The 16,147-nt window shown below is 45.2% G+C and overlaps 1 protein-coding gene across 5 annotated transcripts in view; it reads left to right on the forward strand.

The window, feature by feature from the left end:
• Bcorl1 (BCL6 corepressor like 1) overlaps positions 1–16,147 on the forward strand; it is a 65,603-nt gene that overhangs the window by 34,190 nt on the left and 15,266 nt on the right. For all 5 annotated transcript variants that reach the window (XM_052170889.1, XM_052170890.1, XM_052170891.1 and 2 more), the window contains 5 exons: positions 661–826; positions 2,264–2,344; positions 4,236–4,622; positions 9,776–9,999; positions 14,705–14,926. In XM_052170889.1, coding sequence (XP_052026849.1) covers positions 661–826; positions 2,264–2,344; positions 4,236–4,622; positions 9,776–9,999; positions 14,705–14,926 — 1,080 coding nt within the window. The remainder of the gene's footprint in view (positions 1–660; positions 827–2,263; positions 2,345–4,235; positions 4,623–9,775; positions 10,000–14,704; positions 14,927–16,147) is intronic.

Here is a 16,147-nt window from a genome sequence, read left to right on the forward strand (position 1 = left end):
GTGGTTGTTAGGATAAAGCAAATGGGAGAGTTAAAAGGGGTACAGAGGGTAAAGCATCCTTTAAATATATGCAGCTTCACTGTGAATGGTGTACCAGACCTGTTCCTGTCCACTGTGTTCATAGGGAGGTGGGTCGTATCTCCTCTGTAATTGTCCTCTTGCTGTAGTTGAGTACATTTCCTGGTATTAACTGACACACAAGAAAAGGTTTTCTTGACTTGCCTGTTCTCAGAATTATTATCAATTGATAAGCAATGCCATCCACAATGAAGTTATTTGAGCCATGTAGTTACCTAACTTACAGAAAAGGCATTTTTGTTTAATGTCTATTTCTACTTGTGTTTGGTTGTGTGCACAGTATGGGTCTCAAGTTTGGACCATTTTAAAAAAAAAAAAAACACTGGATGTGTGTTGAGGGGTCATGAATACAGATTCTATAGACCTCTGGTACAGATCACTGAAGGAACCAGCAAGGACACTTGACTAAGTCCAAGAGAGCCTTTCTGTCCTATAATACTAGGACATACACAGCCGCAGTCCTATCTGTGGTAGCTCATGTCCATGTGTAAGCAGCAGGCACATGACAGGACCCTTCCTCAGAATGGAGACCGTTCTCAAGGAAAACTGACCTCCGACCTGACTTGTCCTACCTTAACACAGTGCCGGAAGCTGCCTGGAGACCCCCAGGAACCCACCAAGAAAAGCCCCAGAGTGGCTTTAGATTCAGGAAAAGAGCACAATGGAGTCAGGGGAAAGCACAAGCACCGGAAGCCAACAAAGCCTGAGTCCCAACCTCCAGGAAAACGAGCAGATGGTCATGAGGAAGGTAGGTCCCAAAGGCCGTGCATGGCCTTCCAGCCTGAGCTCCAGAGGAATCAGTGGAGTTTTGGTGGGGAGAGAGTAATTTAGAGATTGAGTGGAAAATGGATCCTTCTCTGCTGTGGAATAGAGAGAGAATTGGAACTCTGAGGTGAACAGCCAGGGAGGATGGGTGTGCTCTGAGCTCATGAATTAGAGTACCACACACTCTATAGTCTGTTATAACAATGAACAAGGTGATTTGCAAATGGATACAGAGCAGTCCTACAAAAGAGTCACCAACCCATTTCTATGAGGTGGGATCTAGGCTCAAAGAAAAAGCAGCTGTAATAATATTTATTCAAGGGGCTAGAGAGATGGCTCACAGGTTAAGAGCACTGACTGCTCTTCAAGAGGGCCTGAGTTCAAATCCCAGCAACCATTTGGTGGCTCACAACCATCTGTAATGAGATCTGACACTCTCTTCTGAAGTGTCTGAAGACAGCTACAGTGTACTTACATATAATAAATAGATAAATCTTTAAGAAAAAAATTAGCTGGGCGTGGTGGCGCACGCCTGTAATCCCAGCACTTGGGAGGCAGAGGCAGGTGGATTTCTGAGTTCCAGGCCAGCCTGGTCTACAGAGTGAGTTCCAGGACAGCCAGGACTACACAGAGAAACCCTGCCTCAAAAAACCAAAAGAAAAAAATGTATAAAAAAGAAAAAAATATTTATTAAAAAACAGCAAAATTGTTCTCTTCTCTGTTTTCTCTGCCGTTCAGTATGTTGGAAAACTTCAATTCTAAAACCTGAAACAAATAGCTGACTAGCTAGCTAGCTAGCTAGAAAGGGTAAACAATGTCTCAAACTCTTTTTATTGGTTAAGGATACCCAGAATGTTTGGGTTGAGTATAGGGTATACTTGATCTGTATACAGATGGTCCCTCAGTGCCTTCCTGGGAGATAATCCAGGCATTCCTGGCTACAGTAATCCATGTTCATGATCTTGCTCATTGGACAAGACATACCACTTCTATTTACTCTTTACACATACCTGTTTCTATGTGTCCAGCACTTCCAGCCTTACCTTATTAAGGTCCATAAAGGTTGCACTTCTTTGGGATAGCTATAGCTCGCTTACAGCTTCATGAACACACACCAACCTTTACGTTATATAGTCAGAGATTATACTTTGGGGCATGCTGTTAAATGGATTCTGTGTATTGCTTTTATTGGTGTCAGCAAAAATGACCCAGCCCCCAGTTCTGAAGAATCACCTTTCCCAAAAGGAGCTGGGTAGTGATAGCAGCATAAGGAGAGTCAGTTGGGTTAAGCCAAGGTAACTGCAGGCTCGATACAAACCTTTCGCTTTCCTCATTTGAGCATCCCATGTGGGCTTTCTGGTTTATAGATTTCTAATTGTGATATTTCTGCCTTCTGCCCCTAAACCACACATCACTCCAGGTTCCTTGGAAAAGAAAGCCAAGAGCAGTTTCCGGGACTTCATCCCTGTGGTTTTGAGCACTCGGACGCGCAGTCAGTCTGGTAAGACCAATAAGAAAGGGTAAGACCTTGCTTTGGTACCTTTGAAAAGGTACACATGAAGTTTGAATGATTTTGTCATTGGTGTAAATCATTTTGTTTCCCTGCGGCAAAATGACAGGCATTTTGCAGGGACAACAGAGTCCTGGGTTAGGTCAGAAGAATTGCCTGAAATTTTAGGACAGTTTGTTTAACTATGTTAGATTAGAGATCATCTCTTGCTAAGAGCCAGCGAAGAAAGAAGAAAGGCGCCTGCCACTCAGGAAATTTGTGCTCATAATCATTGAGGACCATTTGAAGTTCTCCAACTTTCAACCTTTAGGCTTTAATCTCGTCACCTTATGCAACAGGCATTATCCAAATTGGAAGGGTCATTGAATTGTATGGGCTGGCACAATTTCTTTTGCTCCACAGAACTTATTAGTTTAGGTCTAAAGAAGATAGTTGTTTCTAGTTTGTGCTCTTTTCTGCTGGCTCTCTGTTGGTACACAGGACAGAGCTGGTTGCCTTCATTCACCCAGATTCCCATGCAAATTGGAAGGAATAGAGATGCATAGTCCAAAGAAAAGTCACTGGTCTGATGTCCTGTTAACTGGCGCCTCAGCACATGGCAAGCTCTATGGTAATTGGGGCTTATAATGATGACTTGAAGTGTCTTCTGAATCATCAAAGAGTGATTACATTATGGCCAGTCCCATTTTTGTGTTAAACACATTGTGCTGAATTTGATTCTTTGGAAATTGGTGATTTCTGTGTGATCTCTAGGGTGATTCTGTATTAAGGAGAATATTAGATTAACTAGAACATTCTGGTTCTATGTTATGCCTGGTCCATATAATGCAGTTTAGTGGGATAGTTGTTGTCTTTAAGCACTTGGCCAATGTGAAGCTTTGGTCTAGGGTGGAGTTTTTGTTTGTTTGTTGGTTTGTTTGTTTGTTTGGTTGGTTGTTTTTTTCCCCTCCAAAGATTTTTTTCCTTCTACTGACCTTACTAGAGTCTAGATATTGCTGAGTTAACAGCTGGACTTTTGAGAGAAACATAGTAGTGTTGCTTCTGAGAAAGGTGTGAGATCGCCTGTGGTGTAAAACCAGGCCAATTTAGGATTGTGCTTTTATTGTTAGCAGAGTTAAGGGTAAGTGGGGAGAGAGAAAATAGACTCTTGGCAAGGTGACCCAAGAGGATAGGAAAGATGTTGTTTGTCCTGGGGTGATCAGGCTTGTACTGGTCCAGCAGCAAGGAACAGCTGCAGTAGATGGGCAGACAGACTAGAGAGAAAACTCCCCTCTTGAACTTCCGCAACTCTGTAGGAGGTAGGATTAGTTTAATGGAAGCGGGCCTGCTGTGTTCCACTGAGACATGCCTGAATCAGACTATGGCTTAGGAAAGGGACTCCTTGCCTCTTCTCTCTGTCAGAAACACTCTTCTTTTATGACAGTTCTGCTTTGCCAAGGTAGCGAGCTCTCTTGGCCACCGTGGTGGGAGCACGGGGTTATTAGGACCTAAGTTGCCACACCAGGCTTCCTTACACACTTTCTCCTGTTTATCAACCAGCATAGAACTGTAGCTCTCTCCTGCCTTTATGCAATGCTTGGCTCCTGATCATCACTGAGTTTGTGAGTGGAATTGAAGGTAACACTGCACCATGGATGAACTAGGATGGTTCTTAGTACTTCATGGTTATATATGGTATTTTGGACTCTAAAGTACGTACTTAAGAGTGAAAGACTTCATTTGAGCCCCCAGAACAGTCCTTCCGAGATAAGTGTTCCCCTAATAACTGACAGCCTGATCTTGAACTCAGTTCTACAAATTTCTACTCCAGGGAAGTTGTGTCAGTATCTTCCGTAATCCCTTGAAGAAGAACCTGAATGTCTTCTGTATATCTCATCCATAGGAAGTATCTGTAGCTCCTTTGCTGGTATGGCAGACGGTGACATGGGAAGCCAGGAGGTTTTTCCTACAGAGGAAGAGGAGGAGGTGGCTCCCACCCCAGCTAAGAGGAGAAAAGTCAGAAAGACCCAAAGGGATACCCAGTACCGCAGCCATCATGCCCAGGACAAGACCCTACTAAGCCAAGGCCGCAGGCATCTGTGGCGAGCCCGAGAGATGCCCTGGAGGACAGAGGCTGCCCGGCAAATGTGGGACACCAATGAAGAGGAGGAAGATGATGAGGAAGAGGGCCTTGTGAAGAGAAAGAAACGGAGACGACAGAAGAGCCGAAAATACCAGACTGGGGAGTACCTGACTGACCAAGAGGAGCAGAGGCGGAAAGGGAGAGCAGGTAAGGCTGGCTCTAGGCTCTGATTCCTGTTGTGACGTTAGCTGGGAAACATCCGGCTTGCAGACCCACTCTGAGTATGTGCCTTTGAATCTAGAATGAATGAACTCAAACTAGTCTACAATCTAGCCTTCTAAAAAATGGACATCTGAACCTGTGGTCCAAGCCATTGTGATATTCTTGGCTTGGGCCAGTATCATACTAGGGAGTTCTGATTGGCTTGACAGAATTCTTTCTTCTGTAATATTCAGTTTAAAAATAAGACAAGCCAGGTGTGGTGTATAAGTCTGTCCTCCAAGCAGTCAGGAGGATGAGGTAAGAGGCCAGTGAGTTTGAGGACGGCCTGGGTGCTAAGAGGTAGGGAGGGCATTGGCTGCTGTGCCTGCCAAGCCTGGCATGCCTCTGCTCACAAACTAAAATGATAGTGATTCTAAAAGCAATGGAAAATCTGAAATATGTAAAACTCTCGTTTGCTCAGTTAAAGCCACAAGGGGGTTTTTTAAGAGTTAAAGTTTTGAGGTGACAGAGGTAGCCCTGAGCTGTGAAAGCAGGCAGTTCAAAAACAAAACTTTCTATGGCTGTCTCATGCTTTAAATATCATCATGGACAGATGGACAGTCATAAAAAAGCTTGTTCATACGGGTGTACCTCATTAAGTGCAGCTCAGAACTGTTCCCATGGTGGATTTCTAATTGAGTAAAAAAGCCCCTCTCTGGATTCCATAGCAATACATTTGTCTCTTCTTATTCTCTGACCTCTCCCCTTGAAACAACAATCGATTGTCTCTTACAGTGCATTCACTTTGAGCTGCTGATAAATATGTATAGTCGCCTTATTACCTAAAACAAAACAAGCTCACATTCAGGAGGCTGTAGATCCTGGGCGTACTATATAATGCAAAGAAGGCTTAACCTCATTTCTGACTCTGTTGAAGTGGAGATATATATGATACCTGTCCCCACGCTCAAGAGTAATTGAGCTCATTTTCATCAACTGTCTGAACAAGTGGGGCAATTTTCCCCTTCTTTTGCCGGAACTGTAATGGATTGGTCATGAATGAATTGTCAAACCATTGGCCTCTGCCTCTTGTTAGGATGCAGAGATGCTTTTGTATTACCCAGTCCTCTCTAATGAAGGCTGCTTTTCTAGCTCGGGAGCTTCTCCTGGAGTTATCAGCTCGCTTTTTCTTCTTTTTTAAAATTTCCTTTCCTTTCCTTTCCTTTCCTTTCCTTTCCTTTCCTTTCCTTTCCTTTCCTTTCCTTTCCTTTCCTTTCCTTTCCTTTCCTTCCTTCCTTTCTTTTCTTTTCTTTTAATTTTTTCTTTCCTTTAATACAGAGTCTCTCTATTATAAAGCTCTGGCTGTCCTGAAAATAACTATGCTGGCCTCAAACTGACAGTGATCCATCTGCCTCTGCCTCTCAAGTATTAGGATTATTAAAGGCACATGATATTCACTACTCTACTACAGCTTGGGTTATCAGCTCTGTCAGTCAGAAGGACCTCTTTGGGGTTGCCTAGTTCCGTTTGCTAGCTAGTCCATAACCTTGAGACAGAAGTTGCCACAGCACACATGATGGGCTTAACTAACCTTTGCTAGACCATCCACAGTAACATGCAGAACACAAGTAATCAAGGTATCTTGCTTGTTTAGGGGCAGCCCAGACTATTGAGAAGTAGGTCATTCTCCTTCTCTGAGTATGTCTGGGAGCTTTGCACTGAATCCACTGGCATTAGCAAATTTTTTCATTCAGAAATTTCTTTTTAAAATATATTTTTATTGATTTTTTTCATATTTATGGGTGCTTTTCCTATCTGTATGCCTGTGCACCACATGCAGGTAATTCCTGAGGAGGCTAGAACAGGGCATCAGGACCTCTGGAACTGCAGTACAGATAGTTGTGAATCAGTGTGAGTGCTTGGAATCAAATCTGTGTCCTCATGAAGAACACCTAGTGCTCTTACCCACTGAGGCATCTCTCTAGCTTGTGTGGGAAGTTTTTTGGTTTGTTTGTTTTGGTTTGGTTTGGTTTGGTTTTTTGGATTTAGAGACAGGGTTTCTCTGTATGGCCCTGGCTGTCCTGGAACTCACTCTGTAGACCAGGCTGGCCTCGAACTCAGGAATCTGCCTTCCTCTGCCTCCCTGAGTGCAGGCATGGGATTACAGGCGTGCGCAGCCACCACCTGGCTATGCAGGAAGTTTTTAACTAGCATGTCCCTCCTCAGAAAGCCTCAGTCTCCCTTACCTACACTATTTGGCTTTCAGGCCAGGGTCAGAAAAGTAGGAAATGGACAAGCCAGGCAGATGACCCTACTCCTGTCTAACTCTCACGACCTTTCCTTCCATCCTGTGCTTGGCCAGCTTCCTTCTCATTCTATGAAAGAGGTAGAAACACCTCTTTCCATGCGCCTACCTATCCCCTTCACACATGCGCTTTTGTAGGCTAGCACAAAGCTCTGGTTCTTCTGTGATTGAATATACTCCAGAGTTTGCCCTGCCTTTGGGTACATGGAGTAGATGCCTGTTTCTTTTCTTCTTTATTGAACTCTGATGTGACTTCCCCATGCTTCCCACAGTTTTCACAAAGAAAAGTTCTGTTTCTTCCTTTTACTTTAACCCTCTTGTTGGGGTAGAAGCCCTGGATTAAAACTTCACATGGTGGGTGTATGCCTTTAATTATAGCACTCAAGTAGAAGTAGGTGAATCTCTATGAGTTCTAGACTAACCTGGTCTACATAGTGAGTTTTAGGTCAAAGCCAGGCAGTGGTGGTACACGCCTTTAATCCTAGCACATGGGAGGCAGAGGCAGGCGGATGTCTGAGTTCATTGTCAGCCTGCTCTACAAAGTGAGTTCCAGGACTGCCAAGGTTACACAGAGAAGTCTCCAAAAATAAAATAAAATAATAAAATAAAATAAAATAAAATAAAATAAAATAAAATAAAATGGAATGAAATAAGCAGTACAGAATCCCGGGCACTCAGGGTACATACAGAAGCAGGTGGTTCTGCAGGCAGCCAGGGTTTTACAGAGAAACCCTGTCTCAGAACAAAAGGAGGCATGGATACGTGCTGGGCAAGTGAGAATCAGGTTTGTTCAATGAGTGCCGCTGGGTATATCAATCACACACCAGCCTAGGTCACATACACGCAGTAGTTGGCTATCACAAAACATACTCCATGTTTTTTTTTAATGGGCTTTTTTTGTTTTGTTTTCATATTTTTTTTGATCTTGTTGAATTTTTTTTTTTTCATGTTTGTGTTTTGAGTTTTTGGAGAGAGGGAAAATATTTAAAAAAAAAATCCAGGCCAGGCAGTGGTGGCACACTCCTGAGGCAGGCAGATTTCTGAGTGCAAGGCCAGTCTGGTCTACTGAGTGAGTTCCAGGACAGCCAGGGCTACACAGAGAAACCGTGTCTCGAAAAACACCAAATAAATAAATAAATACATAAACAAACAAACAATCATTAGGGGGAAAGACCTGAGTTTGAGTGTTCTTTCTAGAAGTGTCAGAGACCATGTAGCTCAGCGTTTCTTGGCCATATTGTGAGGACCCACTAACACACTAGGTGGAAGAAAAGGACAGTATGATAGCTAGGGCTTCTTTTGTCAATTTATAAGCTACAGCCAGTTGTCCAGTTCCTTTTTGTTGTTGTTGTTATTGTTTGGGGACAAGTTCTCTCTGCGTAGTCCTTGTGCTCCTGGAACCCACTGCATAGAGCAGGCTGTCCTCCCGCTCACAGATCCATCTGCTTTTGCCTCCCGAATGCTGAGATTCAAGGCTGGAGCCACCTCCCACACCAGACAGTTCTCTTGTCTTTAATGGAGACTCCGACATCTGCATCTGCCTCTGGCAGTTTTGCAAATGAGAGTCCATTTCAAGTTTGGGGTGGCCGTGAGTTGTGAACTCTGGGATTCCAATCTCTTCATTTCACAAATGGTCGAACCTGAGGTTGCAATTACTTCATAGCCCTATTGATCTGTTGTGTGCTAGGTTTGGTGCTCAGTCTTGTGACAGAGATACCCCTCCCCATAGAGCTTGCACTGAAGTCATATAATATTGATGCCTTAATCTTTATAACACTTTATAGAAGATTTTGCTTGTATAACCTCAATTAATTCTGCTACTACTTTGGGGACTTGAATTATATTCTCCCCATTTATAATATGGAAGCCAAGGTTCAAAGATTATAGATTGTTTCTATCCCATTGTATAGTTAATGGTAAGCCAGGGATAAGAACGTAGTTTTTAGCTGATTGTGATGCTTGTGTATAATGCATAGTCAAATCATAGATTTGATTCCCAGGACTTTATAAACTAGCTAAAGTAGAATATACCCATAACCCTAACACTTGGGAGGTGGAGGCAGGAGATTGAGAAAATCAGAGCCATTAGTTTCATGTTGAGTTTAAGGCTGACTTGTTATATAGTGCAGCAACAAATAAGAGAGACCCTCCATCAATACAAGGTGGGGGGAGGGGACCGACACCCGATGTTGGCCTCCGTAACCACTCATTACAGCACCTACAACGATGTACATATATAGCCACACATACAAGCCATGCGTCTCCATTGCCAATAGATACAAGTGAAGGTTTATGCCACCTACACAAGAGGTTTAGGGCAGACCTTAACAGGTGAGGCTCTTGTTTGCGGAGTTCACAGTAGAACTTTTTGAAATTACAATTCTAGACACATGTTGTTGCCCTGTGATACCAATGACCTGATTCCTAATCATAGAAGGCAGTATCTTTCTGCCATTACACATAACTAGGCCTATGCTAGACTAGGGAGTTTCTGTTGCATTGATCTTGGTATCTTCAGACAGTGACTGACAGGCAATTGGGGGTCAGGAGACCTGAGCTCATAAAGTTAGCCCTTCACGCTATGCTTGAATCCCACTGTACTTGATACCTGAGCAAAACTGCTAAGTTGCTTTTGATTTTGGAGAAGGAGGGGTGGAGAAAGGCTGAAAGGAGATTCTGGTTTGCTCTGAGCTATGGGGAGAGCCTTTATTTGGGGGGCCAGTTTGATGGGCTGCCTCCTGCTGGCAGGGCTGGGAAGCACCTCCTGTGGCTAGAGGCAGGGATTTGTTTGGTGAAGCATTGAAGGACAGGGTTCCATTTCTGTTACAGTCATGCTTTCCTGTTTCTTGTTCAGATTCAAAGGCCCGTAAGCAGAAGACTTCCTCCCAAAGTTCAGAGCACTGCCTCAGGAACAGGAACCTTCTCTTGTCCAGCAAAGCCCAGGGGATCACGGACTCACCAAACGGTTTCCTTCCAAATAACCTAGAGGAGCCAGCCTGCCTTGAAAATTCAGAAAAGCCATCAGGAAAACGAAAGTGCAAAACCAAGCACATGGCAAACGTCTCAGAAGACGCAAGGGTATGTGGTCACCAAAGGAACCAATATGAGGGCCATTGGCTAGAGGGGCAGACTTCCTACCAAGTCCGTCTAGCAGTAATCCTCTCAGAGAAGGCAAAAGGAACAGTAGATGGGGGAAGGGTCTACTGATCTGTATGAAAGTATTCTAAACTCGTTCTAGAAGCTTGGACACATTCAAACAGTGGAAACTGTTTGTTTACGTTATAGTTAACTACAGGATTTGACCCCTAATTTCTTTCTCGTAACAATCCTTGTATGTTGTTTGAATTAAAAAAAAATATATATATATATATATGGCAGGGTATTAGTCTGAACAAACTGTTACCATGTAATGAAGAAGCTTCTGTCTGAGCTTAACTCACCAGAAACCAGTAAAGGAACTTTCTGAGACAACTGAGAGTATAACTTGTCGAAGCCAGGATTTTGTTATCTAGACCAGGGCTTGAGGGTCCATCCAGGTTAGCTGCTTTCTCCACCATGTCCCCTGTTCCTTTGCCTCTGGAGGAAGCCTACCAGCGAATGAATCGGGTACTTAGCAGTTAGCCAGGCAAGCATTCTTTGAACACTTTTCAAAATTACCAGTTCATATGCTTCTGAGGTTCAGAGACTTGTATTGGTCCTCGTGTTGGGACATTTGAAGGAAGTGAATTGAAGGGCCAGCATGTACCTGTCATAGGTGTCTGCCATTGACAAGAGAAAATCGATTGACCACGTTGGGCTGGTTAGGTTAGTTGTGACTCTTACTTTTCTGCAGAATTCCCAAATGGTCCAAGTGAAGGGAGGGTGCTTGTCCTTGCCCACCTCTTGCTCCCCCATGAATTCTTGTTGCAGCTTAGATGAGACACTCAAGTCTGTTTGCTCTTCTTTAAAAATGGAGCTGCTGCTCCCTGCCCCTTCCATCTCACAGGGGGACTTGGGGGAACAAAGGAGGCAACCTCTGTGACAGGCTTGTGTTCTCTGAGGGTGGGCGTGCAGCCTTACACTGCAGGCAGAGACAGGAATGAGAGAACTAGAGGTCTAGCATGACGAACTGTGATCTGGCATGGCAGGGTATCCCTTGTCCCAGCCCATAGATAGGAGCCGCTGGGAGAGTGCAGACACATGCTTGGCACTGGCCGCCTCGTTCCCGTTGTCACTTTTTATTTATTTAATGTATGTGTTTCTCTCGTGTGCAGAGGTGAGAGGACAGGCTGGGGTGTAGGTCTTTACCTTCTCTCTTGTTTGAGACAGTCTCTTTGTTTTTCTGGTCCATGCAATGGGTAAGCAGGAATGACATTTTTTTCTGCGGCTTTTTCTGGCTCCACCTCCCGTCTGCCCATTGAGTATTGGGTTTATAGGCACTTGTCTTACAAGTCCAGCTTTTGTATGTGTTCTGGGGATTCGAACTCATATCCTCATGCTTGTATGGCAGTTGCTTTTACCCAAGCTCGCCTGTTGGTGCTCTTCATTCCCAAGTCCTTCTTGGAGGTAGGCACTTATAGTCCAGTCATTTTACAGTGAGGACTTGTGAGAGGCGACTCAGCGATCCTGCTTGCCAGAATCAGGACATGAAACAAATTTGTCTGCCTCAGGAAGAGTACTGGTTCGTCAGTGTGTCTTGCAGTCTCTGAATAACTGCTTTCTGCCCATTTCTGGGCATCCCTGGGAAGTATGTGAGTAGGCAGAAAACACTGCTACCTTTAAACAGTTCTGAGACAGGTAGGGGTCCCAGGGTCCCGCCCTCCTTGCTATCTTCCCTGGGTCCTCAGATGGCCCCATCCCACACAAAGGTAGCTTGATGCACAGCCCAGCGGCACACTCATGCTTCTGTTCTGTCTGCTTGTTCTGTCTGGCAACATGTCTGCTAAAATGTTCTCCTGGAGAGGGTTTTCTGTCTCTCTGGGGCCTCCCTTCCTCCCTCCCGCCTTTCTTTCTCTCACAGTCATCACCACCTGCTCCAGTTGCCCCCATGGCACGGGGCTTTGTAGTAGGAAGCAAGCAGGGGGAGGGTGGGGGATGCTCCTGCCACACTAAAGCGCAAGCGTTGGACAAGAGCTTCTTCCCACAGCGGCTCAGAGCCAGGAGGAAGAAGAGAGGGGGAGGGGTCCCCTTACACGTTCTCACTCCTCCCCCTCTCAGGCAGCCTTCTTGCCTACTCTCTGGCAGCCTGGCCTTCAGAAAGAAACTTCCCCACTGGAGCCTGGCTTAGCTTCACAAAACCTGGATACATTTCCCGCAGTCTTCCAGTCCTGATGTTATATTGTCCGTCTTCCTAGAAACAAAGCAACATCATTTAGTTGCTGATTTCCTGCTAGGGTTTGTACCTCCACCCCTGTGCCTTGGAAACTGATCAAGACTTGATGAGATTTACCAGAGGGCACAGAGTCCCTGGTCCTGCATCTTTGATCTCTTAGTGTTCCTTTTTTGACTTTAGGTAACTTTCTAGATAACTTTTTTTTCTTTGACTACCCTGGGCTTTGTACACGGATAGCTTGAATCAAGCCAGCACATAATTGTGATTGATAATGCACCCAGCTCTGACGCCAGAGCTGTAAGCAACAAGAGCAAAGGTGACAGTGCGACCTGCACCCCTAAGGAACTTAAGGACTAGCCAGAGAGCTACAATTGCCTCATCCTGGAGCTGAAGGTTAGCTTAAGCAAAGTAGTGAGACAGATCCTAATGGAAATTAAGAACAAAAACCTTCCTAGGGGATTCAAGACTTACCCATGGAAAACAGCAAGAAAATAAGGTGTCAGTATAAACTCTGAGTAGACTTTGGACTTGCAGAAAGGGCAGTGGGACCAGAGGACAGGAGAACCGTGTAGAGGACAGGATTGGAGTGAGATCGGGATGCTCGGATGGCTTTGAGTAAATGCTCATGTCAGCTGCACTGGAGCCTAAAAATTCACTCTAAAATCTAGTGGCTCTATATTCCAAGAAGCATGTATCCATGTACCATCTCAGTTTCTGGAGCTCAGGAATTCAGGAGCAGCTTAGCTGAGCCCTAAGGGTTTTTCGTGAGATCGCAGTCAGGGTGTTAGGCAGGACTGCATTGTGTGTTTTGGTGTATGTAGTTCATGCACATGGCTGGCAAAATGATGGTGGCCATTGGGAGGAAGCCTCTATTCCCTTCCTCACGGCTCTCCTCAAAGAGCTTTCCTCACAGAAAATTATTTGAGAGAAGAACCAAGAAGGAGCTACACTATCTTTTGGGCCCTGGCCTTGAAAGTCCCACCCTATTCCCTTTGTAGTCTTTCCTGGGTGAGCCTTTTTGGTTTTTTGAGACAGGGTTTCTCTGTGTAGCCCTGGCTGTCCTGGAAGTCACTCTGTAGACCAGGCTGGCCTCGAACTCAGAAATCCACCTGCCTCTGCCTCCCAAGTGCTGGGATTACAGGTGTGTGCCACCACTGCCCTGCTTCCTGGGTGAGCCTTATCCCAGCGTGGGAAGGGAGCTACACAAGAGCTTGACTGTCATGGGTAGGGTCCTCAGGGTCCATTACCCTTCTATCTGCTTTCTAGTGGATTCATGTCTCTCTTACATGGAGGGTATGAAATCCTGCTAACATGCTTCGGGTGTCCTTCGGTTCGTATCTTTGACTTGGAGCCAGGTGCGGCAAAGGCTGCTCCCATCTTTGAATGCAGTAGTTCTCTGACTACAGTTACAGCAACACAGTTATTCCTCACCTGGAACCTGAGTTTGAGATGCAAGTGACTTGTGCCCCTACAGACCAAGGAAGGCACAGTAGAGTAAGCACAGGAACCTTTTATGTACCTTCAATTCAAAGGGGGGCAAAGGGAAGCACCTATGGGTCACTTCTGAGGACAGACCTCCCAGAACATTTGGAGTCCACAGCCTTTGTAGTATTTCGTTATTTCAAAAGGGCTTTACTTCAGGGTTTGTTTGTTCTTTTAAGATTTATTTATTTATTTTATGTATGTGAGTACACTGTCGCTGTCTTCAGACACACCAGAAGAGGGCATCAGATCCCCATTACAGATGGTTGTGAGCCACCATGTGGTTGCTGGGAATTGAACTCAGGACCTCTGGAAGAGCAGTCAGTGCTCTTAACTGCTGAGCCATCTCTCCAGCCCTACTTCAGGGGTTTTAACTAGTCGATGGCAGAGGCAAATGTCAAACCCAGCCCTGTCTGGCTCCAAAGCCTCACAGTCCACTGCCTAGGATGGGCCTGAATATCATCTTAGGCCATGGTATGAAAAAAGATGAGGAAAACTTGTGAGGTTAGCTATGGGGGTGGGTTTCTATATGAGTGAAGGTACTGAGAATTGGGACCAGTCAGACCGCTGCCTCTGTGTGTCTCTTCTCATTACCTAGAGAAATGGCTTGTCCAAAATTTCAACAAGTGGACATTGAGGCCAGATAGAAAAGGCATACTAAGTGCTTGAGAGGCTGGGCTGTCTCTTCCCAAGTTTCAGTCCTCCTGCTGTGCCATGGTTTATGGGGCTAAGGATCTGATATTTTTAACATCTGTCCACCCATGGAAAATGCAGAACTTTCCTTGTTTTGAAAATAAGCTCACGTGACTAGTGACTAAGCTAGCCGCCAGTCTCCCAAGCTGACAGTAGACTGGGCCACTTGGCATACTCTCAATAAAGTAAAACACGAGTGCCGGATGTAACGAGGTGGCTTTGGCAGCCAGATGGCATGGCCGTGATGAATTGGATATGTTGCCTGCCCTGACCCAGGACTTCGTTTCTATTTTCCAGAGCAAAGGTCGTTGGAGCCAGCAGAAGACACGATCTTCTAAATCCCCCACTCCTGTGAAGCCCACAGAACCTTGTACACCCTCTAAGTACCGAAGTGCTGGCCCAGAAGAGGCCTCAGAGTCACCCACTGCCCGACAGATTCCCCCAGAGGCACGGAGACTGATAGTGAATAAGAATGCTGGAGAGACCCTGCTGCAGCGAGCAGCTCGGCTCGGTTATAAGGTGAGTAAGCTCTCCCTGAGCAGGAAATGACAGGATGACGTTGGCCTGGACCTTAGAGAACAGCTATGCCATTGGTTCCTCTGGGGCCTGCGGCTGGATGGTCTCCCTCTGCTGTGCACGCAGCCTTTGAGGCTGCCTTGTTCCTTACGTGTGTTCCTCTTTGACATGTCAATTCAGGAGAAATGCAGTTGAAAAAAATAGCACAAGGGGGCTGGAGAGATGGCTCAGTGGGTAAGAGCACTGACTGCTCTTCCAAAGGACCTGAGTTCAAATCCCAGCACCCACATGGTGGCTCACAACCATCTGTCATGGGATCTGATGTCCTCTTCTGGTGTCTGAAGACAGCTACAGTGTACTCACATATCATAAATAAATAAAGCTTTAAAAAAAAGGAAAAAAAGAAAAAGTAGCACAATATCATCTACTATATTCCTAGGCTAGGAAAGGGATTTGGAATTCGCTTTATCTTAGGTTACCTCCAGGAGAGCAGTGGCTCCCCCAACCACATGGGGCGGGGCGATGACTACTGGTCACTCTTTTTTATCTCCTGGAGTTTCTCCTCATTTTGGCTTTCAGGTAGGTAGAAAGGGCAAGAGCATGTTCAATAATCCTGAGCTAACCCACCTGTGCTACATTCTTAAACTACAAGGCAGGCTTCCTTCCTTCCTTCCTTTCTTTCCTTCCTTCCTTCCTTCCTTCCTTCCTTCCTTTCTTCCTTCCTTCCTTCCTTCCTTTCTTCCTTCCTTTCTTCCTTCCTTCTTTCCTTTTTTGTTTTGTTTTACAAGACAGGGTTTCTCTGTGTAACAGTCCTGGCTATCCTTAAGCCCACTCTATAAACCAGGCTGACCTTGAACTCAGATCTCCTGACCTCTGCCTTCCAAGTGCTGGCTGCGGTTAAAGGTGTGTGCCACCATGCTTGGCAAAAAGCAGCATTCCTTGAGCACTTCTTTTTATCATATTAAGGCCTTTGATTATAGTAAGCCTGTTGAGGTAGGTCTTATTCCAAAGAAAAACCTAGAGTTAGCAGTATGAAATGATATGGCAAGATGAATGTGGTAATCCCTAATCCCTGGGAGGGAAAGGTAGGCAAATCAGCAATAGAAGGCTAGCCTCAGCTACATAACAAATTCAAATCTAGCCTGGGCTACCAACAAAAGAAAATAAAATGTGTCCAGTATCATTTACGACAGTACTTTTGTCTGAGTTCAAACAAACCCTGTG

This window comes from Apodemus sylvaticus, chromosome X (genome assembly GCF_947179515.1).
Source record: "Apodemus sylvaticus chromosome X, mApoSyl1.1, whole genome shotgun sequence".
In the NCBI taxonomy this organism is placed as follows: Eukaryota; Metazoa; Chordata; class Mammalia; order Rodentia; family Muridae; genus Apodemus; species Apodemus sylvaticus.